Below are 20,925 nucleotides of genomic sequence, written 5' to 3'. Positions count from 1 at the left end.
AAGTGAAATTTGCGACCGAATCAGTGAATTAATCATTTAGACTGGCTTTGTGAACTGAATCAACTCACGATTCACAAAGAACGATTCACTCACGAATCAGACAATTTTTTTTTTTTTTTTTTTTTTTTTTTACTTTTATTACAAACTCTCGTGGAGACAACAGCAAAAGAAAACAGGCAAGGCATCAAACAAAATACAAAATTAACAATGAAAAAAAAAAAAAAAAAAAAAAAAAAAATTATAATAAATAAATAAGGCTTTGTTCTCAAATAAATAATATGTGTTACAGGATCAAAAACATTTCTGCAGCATAACAAATAGCTTCTACAGTTTGTTTGGAATCTTTAACAAGGTTCAAGGAGGAAAATAACATACGAAGTTCATTTTTAAAACAGTTTACATTTGGCAATTGTTTTTTCCATTTATTTTTGTGAATGTGGTATTTACCCATAATGATGATAAGGTTAATCAAAAGTGAAGTGTCTCCCGTCAGTTTAGAATTATAAATAAGAATATCTTCGATTGAAAATTGTTCAAGTTCCCTAATTTTATTATTCAACCAGCTATGGACATCTTGCCAAAAATTCCTACTAACTGAGCAAAGGAAGAATAAATGTTCTGTTCGTTCTGGATTTTCATGACAAAAGTCACAAGGGTCAACTTCAAAGCCAAATCTACCCCTCAGTGTCTCCGCAGATGGATAGTAGTTGTTAAGAATTTTAAATTGCATTTCTTTTACTTTGGGTGCAATTGGCCATTTTATAAATTTCCAATGTTTTCCTACAATTGTTGGATTATCTAATATTTTAAGTTTGATCTTCCTGTCATAATCATGATGTAAATATCCTTTGAAAGCTTTATTTAAATATTTGTTGTCACATTTTTTGTCCGTAATGTTTAATTCTCCTATCGTTAAGTTTGGAAGTTTAATTTGGACCTTAGAAAAAATAATTGTATTTTTTATCAGCTGTATCAAATTCACTGGGATAGATTTACAGATTTTCCTATATTCCTATTATTAAATTTGTTTTTAAAATCTTGTAACTGTAAGATTTCACCATTTATATCTAAAATGTCATGTACAAAGATAATGCCTTGATCAAACCAAAATTGGTTGAACAAAGACTTTTTGTTTGAAACAATTACTCTATTATTCCATAAGGTGGCACAATGAGGGGTAAAGTTATGGGTAAATACCATCTTCCAATGATACAAAACTTGTTTACGAAAGTCAGATAATTTAAAAGGTATTTTAGAAATTTCAAAGTCACATTTCAAAAAAAAGTTTAACCCACCGAACCTCTTGAAAATACTTTTTGGAATGTGAAACCATATTGAATCCGGCTTCAATAAAAACTCCTTCAACCACTTTATTTTAAATGTTCCTAACATTGCCTCAAAATCCACTGTTTTGATACCCCCCCTCTATTATATTCTTTAACCAACTGAGATTTTTTAACATAGTAGGTCTTATTTCTCCAGATAAATTTATATATAATGGAATTAATTTTTTTCACATTTTTTGGAGCAATGTAAAGAGATTGGCATGGATAGATCAGTTTGGATATACCCTCAGCCTTGGACAATAGGTTACGCCCAAAAATGGAAAGATCTCTACTAAGCCAGTGGTTTAAGGATCCTTGTATTTGATCAATTTTTTCTTTCATATTAATTTCCTCTCTTTGTTTTTCATCTTTAACCATCTTAACTCCAAGATATTTAACTTCTTTTTTAACAGGAATTGACATTATTTCTGTATCTATACAGTCATATAACGCAAGTAATTCACACTTTTTCATATTTAAACGAAGCCCTGAAGCTTTGGAAAAAATAGAAATGATTTGCAATGCATTACTAACCATAGATTTATCCCTAAGGAAGAAGACAGTGTCGTCTGCAAACTGACTGAGGCGAAATTCGTAATCAAAAAAATGTATACCCTGAAAATTTTGATGATTTAATATCAGATATGCTAGTAGCTGTGTACATAAGATGAACAACTTGGGACTAATTGGACATCCTTGTCTTATTCCGCAAGTTATATTTATTCTAGGTGTTAGTCCTGGGTTTAAGGAGACATAACTGTAAATATCAGTATAACATTTTGATCACTGAACAAATTTTTTTGTCAAATCCAAAATTTTCTAATGTAGAAAATAAAAAATCGTGTTCTAAAGAATCGAAAGCTTTAAAATAATCTATAAATAAAATCAGGCTTTCCGATTCCAAAATAGACCGATAGTCCATCATGTACAATATTAATCTCACATTATTATGTATACTTCTGCCTTTTATAAATGCAGATTGAGTTTCATCTACTATTTTATCAATTACTGTTTTCAATCTCTCTGCATATATTAACGCTAATAACTTATAATCGTTGCAGAGCAACGTAATAGGCCTCCAATTGTCTAAGTTTGTTATATCTTTTTTTGGTTTGGGAAGTAGGGTTATTATACCAGTTCTCATTGTTGGAGTAAGACATCCTTCTTGTATACACTCGATAAATGCATTTAATAACAATTCTTTAATATCGTCCCAAAAAAACTTAAAAAATTCCGAGGTCAACCCATCAATTCCAGGTGACTTTCCATTTTTCATTTTTTTCAGGGCATTTTCTATTTCCTGCAGATTTATTTTTCCTTCTAACCTTTTTTTGTCATTCTCCCCAATCCTTGTAATATTATTCTTAATCAGAGTAAAAAAGGATTCACAGTCCTCCTCGTGGAAATTTGAGCTACAGGTCAGAGTAAAAGAGTTGAACTTCCTCCTGTATTTGGCTAGGGTCTTCTATGACTGTGTCATTTCTTGTTAATTTGCAGATTCTTTTTTTAGACTGCCTAGATTTTTCTAAGCCATAGAAATATGTTGTGCTTTTCTCACCTTCTTCGATCCATCTAGCCCTGGATCGTACAAAGGCTCCACTTGCTTTTTCTAGATAAATTTCATCAAGCTGTTTTTGGAGGGAGTTCAACTCAGTTAGTTCTTCCTCTGAAGCATTAGTTTTACCACAAAGTATGGTAATCCTTTTCAGTATTTCTTTCTGTTTTGATTTACTTGTTTTTGACATGCTTTTCCCCGTTTCAATTGCCAACCTCTTTGTTTCAAATTTAAACCATTCCCACTTCCCTTTATTTGACATATCCATTCCTTTTACTTTTAAACAAAGTGATTTTATTTGTTTGCAAAAACCATCATTTGATAATAGTCTATTATTTAGTTTCCATATATTGCCTGAAGAGCGTGATTGTTTTGTTACAATCAAGGATAAACTTATTAAACAATGGTCGGTGAGCGGAGATGTAATAATCTCACATTTCTGAACATTGTTACTTATTGAATGTGAGATTAACCAGTAATCTAGCCTTGACCGTTGGTTCCCGTTTGAAGCACTAATCCATGTATATTCTAAATTTGTAGGGTTATTCAATCGCCAATAATCAAAAGTATTTGTTTCAATACAAAAATTGTGTAGTACTTCGTTGTTTTCGGGTTGTTGGCCTCTAGGAGGTAGCCTATCCAACCAAGAATTTGGAGCAATGTTAAAATCACCTCCTATAACAACATTATCTGTCACATGAACAGCTTTCCACTCTGTCACTAGCCTACCCAGTTTCTCTAACATACTTCTGTTGTTCACTTTGTTATTATATCCGTATATTGAAAGCACAATAATTTTTTGGTCACATATTTCAATAGCTGCAATCAGCCAGTGGCCATCCTTATCTCCTACGTGACTTATTACTTTTCCTGTAAACCTGTTACAAAGTATCATAACACCTGCCGAATAATTAGTACCATGAGAATATAAAACATTATCCCCCCACTGCTGTTTCCAAAATTTTTCATCTGCTGTACCCGAATGTGTTTCCTGTAAAAAAATTAAATTTGCCTTAAGTTCTTTACAAAATAAAAAAAGTGCCTTGCGCTTTGTAATATTTTTCAAACCCCTAACATTTAAAGAAGTAAACAAAACCGACATTGAACACTAAAACACAAATAAAGATAATGCCTAATGCAAACGCTCTTGAAATAACAAAAGAGCAGGAATGAGCAATACTGTCCAAAGTATATTAGGGCTCAACCAAACCTCCAAATGTTTCAGTCAAAAAACTTGGGTCATTTTTTAGTCTATTCAACAGCCCATAAAACAGAAGAACGTCAATTTGGAAAACGCGTGATTCATTTTTAAATCAAAGTTGTGAACCGTACCATGCATCAAGGATAAACCTTTTTCCCATCGATGATCGCATATCCTTCCTTCAAAAAAGCCTTCTTTCCGCGGCGCCTAGCTTCATCCACCTGTGGCCAAAGCTTCACCCTCGCCTCCCGATCTTCTTTGGAGAAGTCCTGTTTAAAGATGATCTTCTTTTCTTTGCATACTCTGGCCTCCCTTGACATCTTCCACACGTCTTCCTTCACCGTTCGCGAAACAAACTGCATAATTATGGGTCTTGGCATGTTGTTGTACATTGCACCTTTTATCCCCAAACGGTGAACGGTGTCAACATTTCGGCGGAGCTCATCAACAGCCATGGGGACCACTCTCGTAAGGATACCTATGACTTCATCTCTGGTCTTCTCATCTTCCTTCTCAGGTAACCCCAAAAGCCTGAGGTTCCATCTCCTCTTGTATCTCTCAGCTTCCACAACCTTCTCCTTCAGGGATTTGTTTTCTGCAACCAGGAACTCAACTTGTCTTTGCGTCTTCTCAATGTTATCTTTATTTTTTTCCGTGGCTCGTTTAATGTCGTCAGTGCGTTCTTCGATGTTCTGAAGTTGGACTTCTAGGGCATCAAACTTTTTCAAAGCTTCTTGAACATTATTCATCCTCGCTTCAATGTTTTCCAGCTTCCCATCTAGACCGTCAAATCTTTTCATCACTGACTCAATAGCTAGCGTAAAGCTAATTTGCATTCTCCTCCCTTGCCTTCGCGCCTCTCTTTCTCAACTTTTTCGGTTGCGGACTGTTTACAGGAGTTTGGTCGTCCTCGAGATTAACAGACGATTGCTCCATTTCCTGGATTTCATTTTCACTCGATTCACTCATATCTCTCATCGCAGTGTTGCCGTGGTCATGGTCGACGATATTAGCTTCACCAAGTTTTTCCATCATTTCCGATAGTCAGTAATTTCGGTGCAATTTATTCTTCCAAAGCTTACTAGTTTGTTAAAACGAATAAAAGTCACTTCTGTCACAATCTGGTTTGGTTGATTTTTCCTTTAAGCAAAGTTTGGACTAGAAAAATGAAGTTTTCTTCAGAGCCTGCTTGAGACTAAACCGCTCACTCCGCCATCTTGATTTGTCTCCCGAATCAGACAACATTGCTTGCTTGTCTCGTTAATGTATACGGGGAAATAAACATTCAGAGAATAGTTACTTAAATTTCAGTCTGTTCCACACATAGGCATAAATGTATGGTTTAATTTCATAAGATTTGGAGTAGGCTATGATGCACAAGTCATATGAACTAGGCTACTTTCTTGATAACTCAAAAAGAGAGCAGGATAATAATAAAAAAAAATCACTTTCCACGGATGAATGAAGGCAAATGGGTTTGGAACAAAATGAGAGTGAGTTTAATAATAATTACAGAATTTTCCATTTTAGATTAATTATATAGGGCTTCCTTAATATTTGGCCTCTGTGGGTGTTGTGTGGCTACTGATATAAACAGTAGGCTTACTTGAACTGATGTGGTCTTGTCAGAAAAAGTTATTTGATTCACCTGGTTCACACAAATCTGTTTCTGAGTCATTACTTTATATTTACTGAATATCTTTGCGAATTCAAGGTAACCTGAATAGATTGTTATTTTACCAGATCATTACAGAATAGTGCTCAGTATTCAGAGAAGAATATGCCCAATGAACTGAAGATTTTAAATCTTTATCTGAGATTTATATCTCTAAAGGCTGGATTTGTTTGGTATGATCTCATTTTAAGTAAAGGAACTTACAAGTCGTTGTCTTTAAAGGATATTGCTTCATTCTAGATCACTCATTGTTAAAGTACTCTAATACAAATTGCAGCAGCCACCAAGACCCTTGAACCTACAGAAGCAATTTCTCTTCTCTCAGCAGAGTCAGCAAAGCTTTATTGGCATGACTGTTGAGCGTACTGCTTAAAAATAGACAATGCAGACAATAAATAAGGTGAAATAAAGAAATTCAGAAAATAAAAGAAAGGTACAATTAATTACTAAAAAATAAAGAGAATGTTCAGTTATGTGAATCAAGAAATATAGGCATTGAATGGAAAATTTAAAAAGGGACAAGGAAAAAATAAAGTAAATAAACAAAGCAATATTAGATTTGAACAGGAACATGAAAGGGAAAATAAACTGACTGGGAGTAAAAAGGAATGGGACAAGGAGTAATAAAAACAAAAGATAATGAAATGAAGTTAATATAGGATAGATATAAAGGGAAAATAAATAAATAAAAAGGAATTATGTTATGTGAATAAGGAAATGAAGTGGAAAATTAAAAAGGGACAAGGAAAAATAAAAAAAAGGAATATTTTTATGGGAACATAAAAAGGAAAAATAAAATAAAGGGACACGGGAAAAATAACTTCTAAAATGTACCTGTAAAATAATTAGTCTCATCTCTCATATATCTCTCCCTCTTTCTCTTCTCCTCTGCTTCTAAAGCAGTGCCTCATCCTCCCTTAGGAGTGTCTGCGGTGTCTAAATTGAAATGCATGATGAATTATGTGGCAGTTTAAGGGGACCATGAAAGATGACATGCATGAGATAATGATTGTAAATGTAGATCCACGTGGCGAGTCAGGAGTTTTTGTTTGTTTACTAATGGCTTTGTCTTCCGACAGAAGGAGGGACATGCGAGGTGATTGCGGCCCACAGGTGCTGTAACAAAAACAAGATAGAAGAGAGATCTCAGACCGTGAAGTGCTCCTGTTTACCAGGGAAAGTAGCAGGAACCACCAGGAATAAACCCTCCTGTGTTGATGGTAGGTGAAGAGACATGGCATAAGTCACCTTTCATTATTTGTGCGTATAGCTTCCTTTGTAATGTTGATGTAACAGATGCTGACTGTTTTAAACCATCCTAGTGCAGCTGTGCATTGGATGAACAGGCTTGCACAGTGCAGCTGTGCTTAAACACACTCTGTGCAGCTGTGTAAAGCTGCAAGGTGCTCCAAAAGACTGTACAGCTGTTTTTAAGGTTTGGTATGTTGGAAGAAACTCTGTTCAGGGTCGCTCTTGCAGTGTCCCTGCCCTAGAAAAGCTCAGATCCTCAGGGCTTTTCATTATTAATGCTCTGTCCTTATGACAAACGAGCTGCTGTAAACTAACACTTCTGGGAGAACATCTCACTCGCAACGCACCCAGAGATAATCAAAGCACATTAACTTTGACTGCATCTCGTGGAGGAGCATCCGACCTTTTCCCTAAGTAAAGCTCATTAGGATATTCTTTTCTTAAAGATGACGTCTGTCGTTTTTTTTATTATTTAAAAACACTTATATGCCTTAGTTTAAAGGGATAATTCACTCAAAAAGAACATTTCTGTTATCATTTACTCATCGTTGTGTCGATCCAAACCCCTGTGACTTTTTTTCTTCCATGGAAAGATGTTAGGCAGAATGACAGGCTCCATTCACTGTCATTGTATGGAAAAAAGATGAATCGAAAGTGAAAGGTTGGTGACTGAGGCTGCCATTGTTTGAGGCTAATTTCTTTAAATGGCAAGGGCTAAATCAACGTTAGCATCATGATTTAATCAAAAATCTTTTGCAAACATGTCAAGACATTTATATAAATGTACATTCTATAAATATTGAATAAATTAATCCAACATGAACACACTCACCGGACACTTTTTTAGGTACCGGGTTGGACTCCCTTTTACCTTCAGAACTGCCTTAATTCTTCATGGCACAGATTCTACAAGGTGCTGGAGACCTTCCTCAGACATTTTGGTCCATATTGACATGATAGCATCATGCAATTTCTGCAATTTCATGCAATTTCTGCACATCCATTGTTAGCCCCACACCAATGATGTGAATCTCCCGTTCCACCACAAAATAAAAGTGACCAATAAGGTCATTTATTGAGGTGAGTTGATTTGAGCTTTGTGACGTGTGTTATCTGTGGTCACAAAGGTTTGGACATGGTCAGCAACAATACTCAGGTAGGCTGTGGTGTTTAAATGATGCTCAATTGGTACTAAGGGGCCCAAAGTGAGGCAATAAAATGTGTAAAAATCCCAATAGATCAACAGTTAATGAAATACATTCAAAGGTGAAACTATAGCTGTTGTGTTTAGGATTCTGTATTAAATATTTTTTAATAAATAGTGTCTGGGTGGGGAAAGACAAACGCATGAAAGTTGACAACACAACAGAATTTGCCCACAAGACAGCAGCATCATTAAAACAATGCAGTTACCTTTTCCATCTTTTCAGGCTGCAATGTTTTGTCTATTCTGTAGAGGACTAGTAAAGTCCAGAGGCAGTCCACAGGCTGTGTGTTTAGAAGTTACTTTTTTTTCCCCAGGTATTGGTGCATGTTGTTTCTGTATTGTTATTTCACCAAAATACACAAGGATGGTCTGCACTCTGAAAAAAAAAACTTTATTTATCTAAAGCAACAGGGGAAAAATACAGAGGTTTGGTCCAAAACCATCTTTAGTTGGAACTTCATGTTGTTGCTGTTTTACCTAAAAAGAGTACAGTTTTTGACAAGAAAGTAATTAAAAGACAATGACAGAAAGATTCTGGAAGCATCCACCACCAAAATCCCATATTCATTTATTTTGGTCTTGCAGCACTATGAACTGATGTAACTATAATATTTTATTTAAATGTGTTGAAATAATATTTTTTATTTATATTTGGGTCTTGCAGCAGTAACAAGAACTAATGTAACTAATATTTTATATAAATGTGTTGAAATAATATTTATCGAAGTAGAATATTTTAACGGTAATTTTAAATGTTACATTTTGTAGGATACATCTGTTGCATTTTATGGTTACCAGTTAAACTGAGATGACACATTTACTGAGATAGTGGCAATTAAAACTGGTCCATTCATATTGATATTCTAGGATATGAGGCTGAAGGCTATCTCTCTGTCAAAGGAGTACATGACATTGAAGGCTACATGTTGTGTATGAGATGTTTTGTTTACTTTATGGAGGATAAGAGACCTAGTAAAGTGAATTTTAATGCAGAGCCCTTGCCTGAGGTTGTTTTCCATTGATTGTATTGCTCTGTAGCCAGAACAGTGTTAGATGTGTCTCATCCATGCAGTGCTGTGACTATTGTACATGTGAGCAAAGTCTATAAAGCTTGAACGGTCACTCTTTTAAAATATTCTTATAGAAAGTGTTGAGCATAGACAAATTAAATTTTAAAGGCCTACTTGCAAAAAGAGACAACTATTAGTTGAGTGCTTTTGGGTTTTGTAATATTAATGAATGTGACTTAAGTTCAGTGCCGTTATCACGGAAATGGATTAAGTCACAAACTTCGAGTACTTGTCAGAATATTAACCATAGCGTCATTCACTCTTTTAAAATATCCTTGGAGAAAGTGTTGAGCATAGTCAAATAAAATTTTAAAGGCCTATTCACACAAAGAGACATGCAACTATTGGTTGAGTGCTTTTAGGTTTTGCAATTTTAATGAATGTGACTTAAGTTCAGTGCCGTTATCACTGAAATGGAGTAAGTCACAAACTTCGAGTACTTGTCAGAATATTAATAACATAAAAGTGCCTTATACAAGCTGTATACAATATTTTCAGGTATTAGTAACACTCTCTCCTGAAACGTTTGGTGTTCAATGCAAGGTGACAGCATTACAGTGATGCATTAATGTATCATATTTTAATATAATCATAATGATGCCAATATAAGATGTTCTCAACCTCTTGAGCACCTGCTTTCTTAATGGTCCCTACTTGGTCTCCATTTGGTAATTATAATAAATTTTGCAAAGTGGGAAAAATTGATAGTTTTACAAGAATGCTTTTCTCTCAAGCAACTGAAATTACGTCAAACTTTCCATTGTAATGTCAGTAGATTGCCCTTCATTATATACATAGAATATGGACCATTTATTTTTTTCAGAATATTTCCTAAGACTACAAGGTGATTTACGTGAACAATTCGGCATAGGATTTCATTTCAGAATAATACCTTTCATAAAATACCACTCTTTGAAATGGCTCTACTCCTACTGACCACACACATCCACTGAGGCTATTCAAGCACATTAGAGTCAAGTCAATTTTATTTGTATAGCGGCCTTTCACAACATATCGTTTCACAGCAGTTTTATAGAAAATTGTACCTTACAGCCCCAATGAACAAGCCAAAGGCGACTGTGGCAAGAACAAAAAGTGCATAAAATGTTTAAGATGTTTATGAACACTTCTTTGAGAGGAACCAGACTCTGCTGGAGGAAGTTATCCTTTCTTATGACAAAACGCATATTACAATAAATATAAATACATATGTGTAACACTGTGTGCTATATAATGTTTATTGATTTTTTTTTTTTTTATGTATACAATCCTAAGAAAAGGATCTATATGGAACGTATTATGGTTCTGTCAGGTGCTTCATATAGAACATTTTAGGGGTTCAAATGGGATCAATTTATGTGTTTAATATTAATTCATTGTATTTTTTATTATTTCTTAATTTTAATTACATTATTATTATTTATTTATTAAACAGCTCATAAACATACCTTAAATGTATAACCTGTTAAACATGAAAGTATTATGAAATCATTTAGGACATTTCTCCTTATATAAAACTGTATGGCCTAAAAGGATTCTTTAAAATCAAGTCAAGAACCTAGGGTTCTATAAAGAACCATATTTAACTTTTTTCGTATGAGTGTACATTCATTTATCTACCCATCCATCCATCCATCCATCCATTTTTCTTTCTTTGCCAAAACACAAAAAGTTATATATGCTGAAAAATGTTGATAACCAAACAATTTTGAACACTATTGACTTCCATTGTGTGGACAAAACATTTCTCAAAATATCTTCTTTTATGTTCCACAAAAGAAATAAAATCATACAGGTTTGGAACAACACAAGGGTGAGAATGTGATGACAGAATTTTAATTTTTGGATGAAATATTAATTTAATTTAGACCATGCATAAATTGCTTAAAGTTTAAATACTTAAAATCAATACTAAATCATTTGGAGTGATGCAGTCAGAAAAGCATCATGTAAACATGTACATTGTATTTGTCAGATGGTCAAGGAGCAGTCGAGGATGGAGACTGGAACCTTACCCTGTTTTAAGTCAGATGCGAGTAAGAGTCTAACTCAATTATGATCCTGCTTGCAGCCTCCATAGTGATTGGGAAGTGGTGGTGTGAGATGGAGCCGTGTCTGGAGGGAGAGGAATGCAAGACTCTACCAGATAACTCCGGCTGGATGTGCTACTCCGGAAACAAGATCAAAACCACCAGGGTGAGATTTAGACACCTGAAAGCATTCCTTGTTACTTTACATACATTACTCAAGCTACTGAACAATTCATGACTCTTAGTGGTGCGGTGTATGATTGCATGATGTGATTCGACTGTGTGTCTGTGTTGTGCTGTTGTTTTTTGCTTATTTCACTGAAATATTCAGTTAATAAAGACAGAACACAGAACAATAAATAAACAACTCTCATACACCTGAATGGTTGCAGGCAAGTGTGTTGGACACTGGACGACGTATTATAAAAAAAGAAGCCCTGCACACTGCTGTAGCTCACAAGAAATCCAATATTTATTAATATAACAGTCATGTAACTTGACATGTAACCGGCAAAAAATCATAGCCAATCAGAGAGTTTCTTCAGATGGTAATTTTTATTTAAGTTTTATTGCCATTTAGAATGTAAAGCGTGTCCCGATGGGATTAATTAAGAACAGAAAAAAAAAGAAAAAAAACACTCAGGCCCTGTTTAGGCCTTGTCCACACTAATACGTTTTCATTTGAAAACGCATCTTTATCTCAGTTTTGGTCTTTCGTCCACATAAAGATGGAATTTTTGTCAATGAAAATGGAGCTTTTTGAAAACACTCTCCCAAGTGGATAAATTTGAAAACATTGTTTCCGCGTTGTAGTGTGGACTGTGAAAACGGAGGAATGTGAAAACGATGACGCATGTTTAGTTGTGACACATATTGTACCCATACATATCTATTAGATTAGAAAACTTTATTAATCCCTGTAAAGGGAAACTCATTTGCCACCATTGCAAATTACAAACACAGCAGCGTGTTGTGTATGTATTGGCAGTAGCAAGTCCTGTACTTGCTCTGCCCCAGCAGCAGCAATAAAAGCAGCAGCAGCAGCAGATCTATTCCGCCAAGACCAAACATACAACATTGTCATACCCATTACAGTCAATCACTCCAAGAGTTGTCATGACAGAACTTTATTTCTCTGTATATCTTGTGAACTTTTAGTACGTTTTACGCATGCACAGTAAGGTGCTTTAAGCATTTTTAGATGTTTCAATGTGGATGAGCAACTTTTGGAAAACGCTTGAAAACGCTTGTGTGGACAAGGAATGTTTTAAAATGAAAACGCCGTTTTCAAATGTGTCCAGATTATTGTAAACGTAACCTCACACTAGTTTGTTATCATTTTAAAATGCATAACTTTTGCAGCGGTTACGCCTGGTGTCCACACTACTCCGTAGGTTTCGACCCTTGAAAACTGAGACTTTTGGAAACGCTGCAGGCCCTGTTTTAGTTTGAAAACTCCGGGGTTGCGTTTCAGTGTAGTCAAAACTGAGACTTTTAAAAACGAAGGCGTGGTAGCCCACATTTGTTCCCTAATTGGGTCTTTTGGATCATTACGTATCCTTTACTGATTTGACAAGCCCCTATCATATAACCATTGGGTACCATTAAAACATTTGGTAACTAAACAGAATTTTATTAAGTTTAGTGAAAACATTTTACAATGTTTACATGATCCAATGACTGGTAGGCTACAGTTTTTATTATTGCTTGACACACGATTGCAATTCAATTTAATTCTTTTGATTTGCTTCCAATCTTGATTCAATATCGATTCATTTGGATAAATATTAGGTACATTCATTTTTCTCAAGAAAAAAAAAAAACTCACCTAATGCTGTAAACATACAGAGAGCCCTGTCAGCTGGTATTATATAGAAGGTTAAAAATAACAACTTAAATATTTGATATAATTAAAATGATCAAATTAAATATAATGCAAATATAATATAATTAATAATAAATATGTTATACAGTGCACATATTTAGCAAAATACTCCTCTCTATAGCTAATTTTTCTGTCCAACTAACGTGCTATGGTCTTTAAAATGGCTTTCCTGATCCTGAGGTAAATGTAAACGTTATGTGACATTGTTCTCCAGCTGTTTTATTGACCTTTATTGAAAAATACTGATTGCTCGAAATTAAGTATGAGGCATATACATTTGGGAGGGGGGGTGGGGGGGGTGAACCGGAGTGAACATGGCTGTGAACGACTTTTGCAGATTATGTGAAGTAAATCTACGCATCCACGGTACAATCAGCGTCTACGTCACGGCTCTCAGCCCGCCCTCTGTTCGTTGATTGGCCGGCTGTTTTCAGGCCGGAGGAAAACTGGGAGATAGGTTGCTATCTCAGACTGAGTACAGAAGCGAACTGAAATTGAGCGGAAGTACAAAGTCTGACGTAGTCAGGCTACTTGAACTGAGGCGCTACAGAATCTGTCACGTCACATTTACAAGTGCCAAAGCGGTTTGAATTTGTTTGAATTTCGTAATAAAATTGACAGAATCTGAGAGCTGAGAATTTGCTTCATATCAAAAGTAACCTGCTGTGTCTTGTCTGTCGTTGTCAGTGTCCTCTTTTCTCTGCGTGAGAAAATGGATGTGTGGCGTGAGAGCGTGTGAAAAGGGTCAATTGCGTGATTCTCATTTGAGAGTTGGCAGCCCTAACAATAACAATGAGATGGAACTGCAAGCTTTGCTGACTTTGTTGTCTTCTTTAGCATCCATTGTGCCGTTAAACTCTGCATTTTATAATACTGCAGCTGCCTACGTGTGCAAGAGGCAAGCTATTATTAGAGCAATTGGCAACTGTTTACACTTGTACTTGCATGCCCAGTGTGCATGAATGGTCATGTGACATGCGTTTTTGGTCGTGTAGTGTGGATGAAGATCTTTTCTGAAACGCAATGTAAACGCCAGTGCAACTGTAATAGGCCAGTAAGAGCTGTGCAAGTAAACCTCACTCCCCTGATCTCAAGAGGCGCCCTAGTGACTGATGCTAGAGGCTGTGGTCTTTAGCCTCCTTGTTAGAGCACTATGGTTCGAATCCCGCTTGAAGCAGGTTGAGTAGGACCGGTTACATTTGGTGCCATGGCCAGAATGGAAGTGAGGTTTAGGGGGGTGAGTGTAACTGTCATAGGCCAGTAAGAGCTGTGAGAGTAAACCTCACTCCCCTGATCTCAAGAGGCGCCCTAGTGACTGATGCTAGAGGCTGTGGTTTTTAGCCTCCTTGTTAGAGCACTATGGTTCGAATCCCGCTTGAAGCAGGTTGAGTAGGACCGGTTACATTTGGTGCCATGACCAGAATGGAAGTGAGGTTTAGGGGGGTGAGTGTAACTGTCGTAGGGCAGTAAGAGCTGTGCGAGTAAACCTCACTCCCCTGATCTCAAGAGGCGCTCTAGCAATTGATGCTAGAAGCTGCGGTCTTTAGCCTCCTTGTTAGAGTGCCCGCCGACCACGCTGGAGACCATAGTTCAAATCCCGCTCAGATCAGGTTGAGTAGAACCGGTTACACCAGTATGGACAAGGATCATTTTCATTTTAAAACACCATGTTAAAACAAAAACGCAATAGTGTGGACAGCCTTAGTATGATTTTTCCCCCTTATTTTCTTTTTCTTTCTCCAGAATACCCACCCATACACATCCTTGTAGCAGATATAGAGTCACTGGAAAGCTCATAACGGAGAAACTTTACGAAGGTTTTTGATTTTATTCCTCCTTTTTGCCTGTTCAACATGGTGATACAGTGAAGACATAAAATGATCAATAGAAAACAAATGATGGATTTCAAAGGTGTGAGAACTATGGTAAATGTCTGAAAAAAATAGTTCCAATCACATTTGGTTGTTATTACAAATAATCTCTGCATGATATGTTGTTGCTAATTATTTGAACATGAAAATCATTCTCAGATTGTTTTCATATTACTCATCCATCTTTTATTTACTTTACTTTTTCAGGGAAATATCCAAGACGACAAGATGAATTAAGTTTTCCCAACTCGAAACCAACAGACGTGTCTAATGACTTGACATGGAGCCCTTTTCTCATAAATCCATCTGTCTCTAACACGGACACCAGACTTTCTAAGATAATCTTTGTGGGCGTGGAACTGCTGGTTCTTTCATTGTTTTGTTTGACAATTGTCAAATATTTGTTTCCTCTCAGTGAGTCCTGGATAATTAAACTCGTATCCCTTTGTGTGTGGAGTGCACTCAAACCAGCTACTCCTTGCCTGAAATAATCTTCAACTGTAAAATTCTTGGATGTTCCTATGTCTCTGGAAGAACATGTTAATTCTCCTACTGTATGTAGTGAAACTGGCTTCCTGCTCATGTGGATTTTCAGAAGGGGATCGTCTTCAAGCAACTTTAATAAAGACACTTTGTGCATCGACTATGAACAAAATGCAGAGGAGCATGTCTACATGGAATGACTGATCCCATCCTATCCAGCTGGAGATGTTCCTCCATTTCTTGGAACATTATATCAGATTAAGAATTCTGAATGAATTATGGTGTGATACTAAAACCAAATAAGTCCTTAGCATGATTTTATGGGAAGTTGTAAATATAGGTGAAAGAAATGTTTTTCATAAATAAAATGAATTCAAAAAAGTGGTGAGAATTATGTTACAACTATATTTAATTTGCAATAAACAATAGCTTAAATGTGAAAATAATGGGTGAGAGAAGGTGCAAAGGCCATTTTTACGTGTTCTTGTTCACTGTTCTATTGATTGGTTAAAGATGCTATTTTTATTTTTGGGCTTCAGTAATATTTTGACAAATTGAGTCATCAAGGCTTAACTGAAGTGTTCTCAAAATGTACATGTTTAATGAAAAACTAATAGACCATCACTTTGGCTACAGCAATATATAAAAGCTGTGGATTTATTACTGAAGTTAATGAAGCCTGATTGAAATATGCTGGTGCATGCACATATAAAATACCATGACATTTAAATATTCTGAATCAAATTCATTTCCCATTGTTCAAATATACCTTCATTAAATGGTACAAGACCTACTAAGACCATTCTGTATATTAAGGGTTCTGGTCATTTGAATGGACTGGAGAAAAGAGGGTTGAGAGGGTATTTGAATGTGTAGGCAGGTAGTCTGCACTGAAGGACACTGTGAAAATTCTGACACCCGCTGGGACATTTACCTGTCGTTTACATTCAGAAATAGTCCTCTCCGCTCGGAGCAGCTGAGGGCCAGAGCACGCACTCACTCTGAATATGTAGCTCTAGCATTTTAAGCAGGGAGCTGGGAACATAAGAGCCTCTGTGTTGCTGTCGGCATGCAGAAAGGAGGCTCTAACTACAGGCTGAGTGAATACAGATCACTACATTTACAGTCCTCCACATGGGACAGCAGAGGATGAACTTTAGCCCTCACCTTCAGTGGAGCTTTAGTGGAATTTCAAACAGTTGACTCCAGAATATCAGAGTGGAAAAATGAATAGGCTACACGGAAATCTTAAGCAAATACCAGCATTTTCTCTTGCACACTGAGCTTTTGTTGGAGAGGTCTTCAAATCATGGTTTTTGGCAAATGGAAAAAGTTCCTTTGTGTTGTAGAAAAGATTTACAATACAAAGAGGAATCATAGTATTACCATTAAGATACATAAATGAAAGGAAATGAGCTCATCTACAAATATCATCATATAATAGTTTTAGTTCTAAAATTTGATTGGCTAGTGCTTGTGGTAAAGTACTGTAAAGTTTCAGGAGTGACAAGTGCATTTAAATACAGGAGCTGAATCCCCTAACGTATCGTTCAGTGTGTATGGGTCTATGGGCGGGTAAATGTGTGTGTGTGTGTGTGTGTGTGTGTGTGTGGGGGGGGGGGGTCGAACTAATGGACTAAATAAGCTCATGCTATTTACATATAAACGTAGCTGCGTGTTAGAAATCAGGAATGAGAGAATATTGTGTTTGGTAGGTTTTTCGTCTTGAAACCAAACTTGGGTCTCCAGCCGACAAATCCCGTCTGGCTAGCGCGCTTCCCATTATGTTTGCGCATTAAAGGTGCTCTAAGCTCACACGTTTTTTAGGCCAAAACATTTTTTGTCACATACAGCAAACATCTCCTCACTATCCGCTAGCTGCCTGTCCCCTGAACACACTGTAAAAAAAACGCGGTCTCTGTAGACAGCCCAGGCTCCACAAACGGCAACAAAAACAAACTGGCCCGGCCTGGACCACGAAACATAACAAACAGTGTTTCATCCAATAACCGACAAGAATGATTTGGGGGTGGGGTTTGGGGGGTTAGTGCGCGTGCACATGAAGGGGGGTGTGGGGAGTGGAGGAGAGAGAAGCATGAAGAGGGAAGTTCGCTAGAGGAGAGATGTCCTAGACAACGACTAACGTTAAAATTGTATATTCTTGAGAATTTTGATATGGCCAATACACGACCAAAGAGATGATGTTCCGATGAACAAATAACAAAGAATAGGGAAAAGGAGAAGGAACGCGTGAAGTCCCGAATTTACATCGGAAAAGCGTTCAAAAGGTGGCGAGAACTCCGCCGGCAGAAGGGCTTCCAATCCGACATTCAGGTAGCTCTGTTTTTGCTGGACAGGTGGGTAAATCCAGTATGGTTTTTCTAAATGGTTCATGACAGTTTCAGGAAGCACGGAAGGGAGGGGGAGGGGGCGGGATGAGGAGGAGGGAGGGTCGAGCTAGCCTCCATTTTGTTTGACAATACTTTGAACGTCAACAAGAAGTGACGTCACCCCACATCGCTTAAAGCACCTTTAAGTCAGTAGGCGGAGAGTAGGTGATCTTTTGTGGCTGTTCGAACGCATTTGACCACATGAACATCTACACTATGAAAGCAATCTGGTCTGGTTGACTACCTCTGGAAGTGGTCGAAAGAGCACAAACTTTTTAGACCGTTTACATCTGTTTTTAGAATCGTCCACTTGTGATTCGATCAACCAAAACGCATCTTAATAGGCTACCAGGTGTAAACGGGGTCATAAAGCGATCTAGTTTACGGAGTTAATAAAGTCAGGTGTGGGTCGCAATATTTTGGTCATGTTTTCAATATTAACCATTTGGATTTATCTGGGTTTACTATGGGCTTGTTCTTGTTTGCTGTTTTTTTTTCTAGCAAGATCTGGCAAAACGAAAGTAAACGCTCATACCACTTGCCCTGTGGTTTTCTTGCTCGTCACACACGGCTACATCTCTGATGCACATTTAAATACGTCATTAACAACTAGTTGTTCAGTTCGGTTCCGTACACACGTGCATCTGCAACCATAGAACTCATATGAATATCTATATCTGCAATAGACTTTTTGTTAAACTAACACAATACAACACGATGAAGGCATCAGCTGATATGACATTAAAATGTAATGAGTTATATAAAAACACAAACCAACACATTCTCACCTGTGAAAGGTTATCACATTTTTATGGAATTCAAATCTCTGCTGTTTTACAACCAGAAAGTATGCAATGATTTTCATTGTGAATGACGACACACTGGCAGTTCCAAGATGGCTGGCGGACACGATGATGTGTCTGATGTGGCATACATATCTATGGCCACTGCCTGCATTTTTCAGAAGTTAATTCGGTAGTAGAATGTGGTTGTCAATCCCGTAAATTACTGAACTGTGTGTGTAGCCTACTGAATGGATCAAGCACTAAAAAATGAACTAATTTATGCAGTGTGTAAGTGGCCACATGTTTGTATCGAGCCGCTTGTGTTTGTGCGCTCTGGACAAACTGTCACTTTGTGCATTAGTGGTGGGTTTTTACAGTGTTTCTTTCCACAGTGTACATCTTTGCTAGAGATGGGTGAGTCACTGAATGATTCATTACATTTTTCAAAAAAACTGATTGTTTTTTAATGACTGTATTTATGAGTGAATGATTGGATAGTTATTTCAACAAATTCATTCAAAAGAAAATAAACAAGTTCCTGCCTTTATGAGTGAGTGATTGAATCATTTTACTTAACCACTTGATTCAAAAACACAGATTCATTCAGAAATTAAACAAGTGAGTGGCTGTGTCTGAAACCAAATACTCTCATAGTACAATACATCTTTTCCAGTATGTTCTATATAGTATAAATGTGTGTTGCACGAATGTAATCCGGATGTATTACATGTGTCATGTTGTCATGCGACCATCATAGCATATTAAAGTGTCCATTGAATGCTCAACTCAGAATCTTGAAGTAATAGGTCAACTGGGTAGTTTTTGCCTACTGTTTTATGAACATAATACTCTTTTCACATACTGAGTCACAGAATCATTTACACAATTGATTCCTTCAATAATACTGAGACATTAATGTACACCATTGTCGAAAGACAAAATGATTCTGATTTGACTGAGTAAAACAGAAAAAGTAACTTGTGTCTAAAAAAAGCAACTTATTCAGGTCCGTGCAGAGACCTTTGGAGGGGCAGGTGCTCAAAGTATAAAAGGGGGCACATGGAACAAGGCTTTAAATAGGCTGTGCTCAAAATATCAATCCAGCAATATATCAATAAGGATGATTCTGTATCGATACGGCAGCAAATGCTGTGATGCAGTTTTGAAAAAGAAACAGAACAGAAAAGACAATTTTAAGTTTAAAAGTTAATTTATGTGCACCTATTAAAGGTCCCATGGCATGAAAATGTCCCTTTTTGAGGTTTTTTAACATTAACATGAGTTCCCCTAACCTGCCTATGGTCCCCCAGTGGCTAGAAACGGTGATAGGTGTAAACCAAGCCCTGGGTATCCTGCTCCGCCTTTGAGAAAATGAAAGCTCAGATGGGCCAATCTGGAATCTTCCCCATATGTTGTCATACAGGGAAAGGTTACCTCCCCTTTCTTTGCTTTGCCCATCCAGAGAATTACCGGCCCATGAGAAAATGAGCTACGACCGTGCAAGCGCGATATATATATGACAGAGTGGACAGCAGGTGTTGAGTAGAGGTAAATCTTCAGGAGTAAATCATAGGTTATGTGTAACATGACTTCAATATACATGGACATGGAGAACTTTGTCATTAAAAAATGAGCCAGAATACAGTCTTCTCTAAACTACAAAGATTACTGATATAGATGCGAATACAGCTTTAGAACGATAGCAAATCTGAGCAACATGAAAAGACAGCAACGTAGGCTAGCGTTAGCTACATGATAATAACTGTAACAGCATACATAAACAAACTAAAGTACCATATCCAGACACAATATTTTAAACTAACCATTCGGAGACGTCCTGTGCAGCCGCTGAGTTACAACTTCTTCAGGTGCTTCTGTATGAGACATATAACATATATGAGATATATTAGCTGATTAAACAAATGTTATGTGACCATGACAAGATGTAAAGATTGCTGACAGTGTTTGGAACTGGCTCACTAGCTCACTGACCTGCTGTAAAGCTGCAGCTTCTGCCCAGGCAAGAAAATAAGAGGGAGATGCTCACAGCTGCTGCACACCAAGAAAAAATAAGATACTGGTAAGCCTTACCAGTGTTGTGATAATTATTTTTAAGGCACTCTACGTTTTTTAAATAAATACTGTAATAATAATAATAGTTCAAAGTATGAATAGTTTTTTAGTCAAATAACATAAA

At 36.7% G+C, this 20,925-nt stretch overlaps 1 protein-coding gene across 5 annotated transcripts in view; it reads left to right on the top strand.

Annotated features, from left to right (window-relative positions):
* The window catches only part of tafa1a (TAFA chemokine like family member 1a), a 46,219-nt gene extending 29,865 nt beyond the window's left edge, over window positions 1–16,354 (top strand). The window contains exons 3-6 of one of the 5 annotated variants that reach the window (XM_079849852.1): window positions 6,836–6,976; window positions 11,356–11,480; window positions 14,943–15,016; window positions 15,278–16,354. In XM_079849852.1, the coding sequence (XP_079705978.1) occupies window positions 6,836–6,976; window positions 11,356–11,480; window positions 14,943–14,969 (293 nt within the window). In that variant the 3' untranslated portion in view covers window positions 14,970–15,016; window positions 15,278–16,354. The remainder of the gene's footprint in view (window positions 1–6,835; window positions 6,977–11,355; window positions 11,481–14,942; window positions 15,017–15,277) is intronic. The other 4 variants (XM_079849854.1, XM_079849853.1, XM_079849851.1 and 1 more) reach the window with 4 other exon arrangements.
* Window positions 16,355–20,925: the final 4,571 nt, after the last annotated feature.

This window comes from Squalius cephalus (genome assembly GCF_949319135.1).
Source record: "Squalius cephalus genome assembly, chromosome: 18".
NCBI classification, from domain to species: Eukaryota; Metazoa; Chordata; class Actinopteri; order Cypriniformes; family Leuciscidae; genus Squalius; species Squalius cephalus.
Note: the sequence above shows the minus strand (reverse complement) of the source record. Positions and strands in the feature narration are given on the sequence as shown.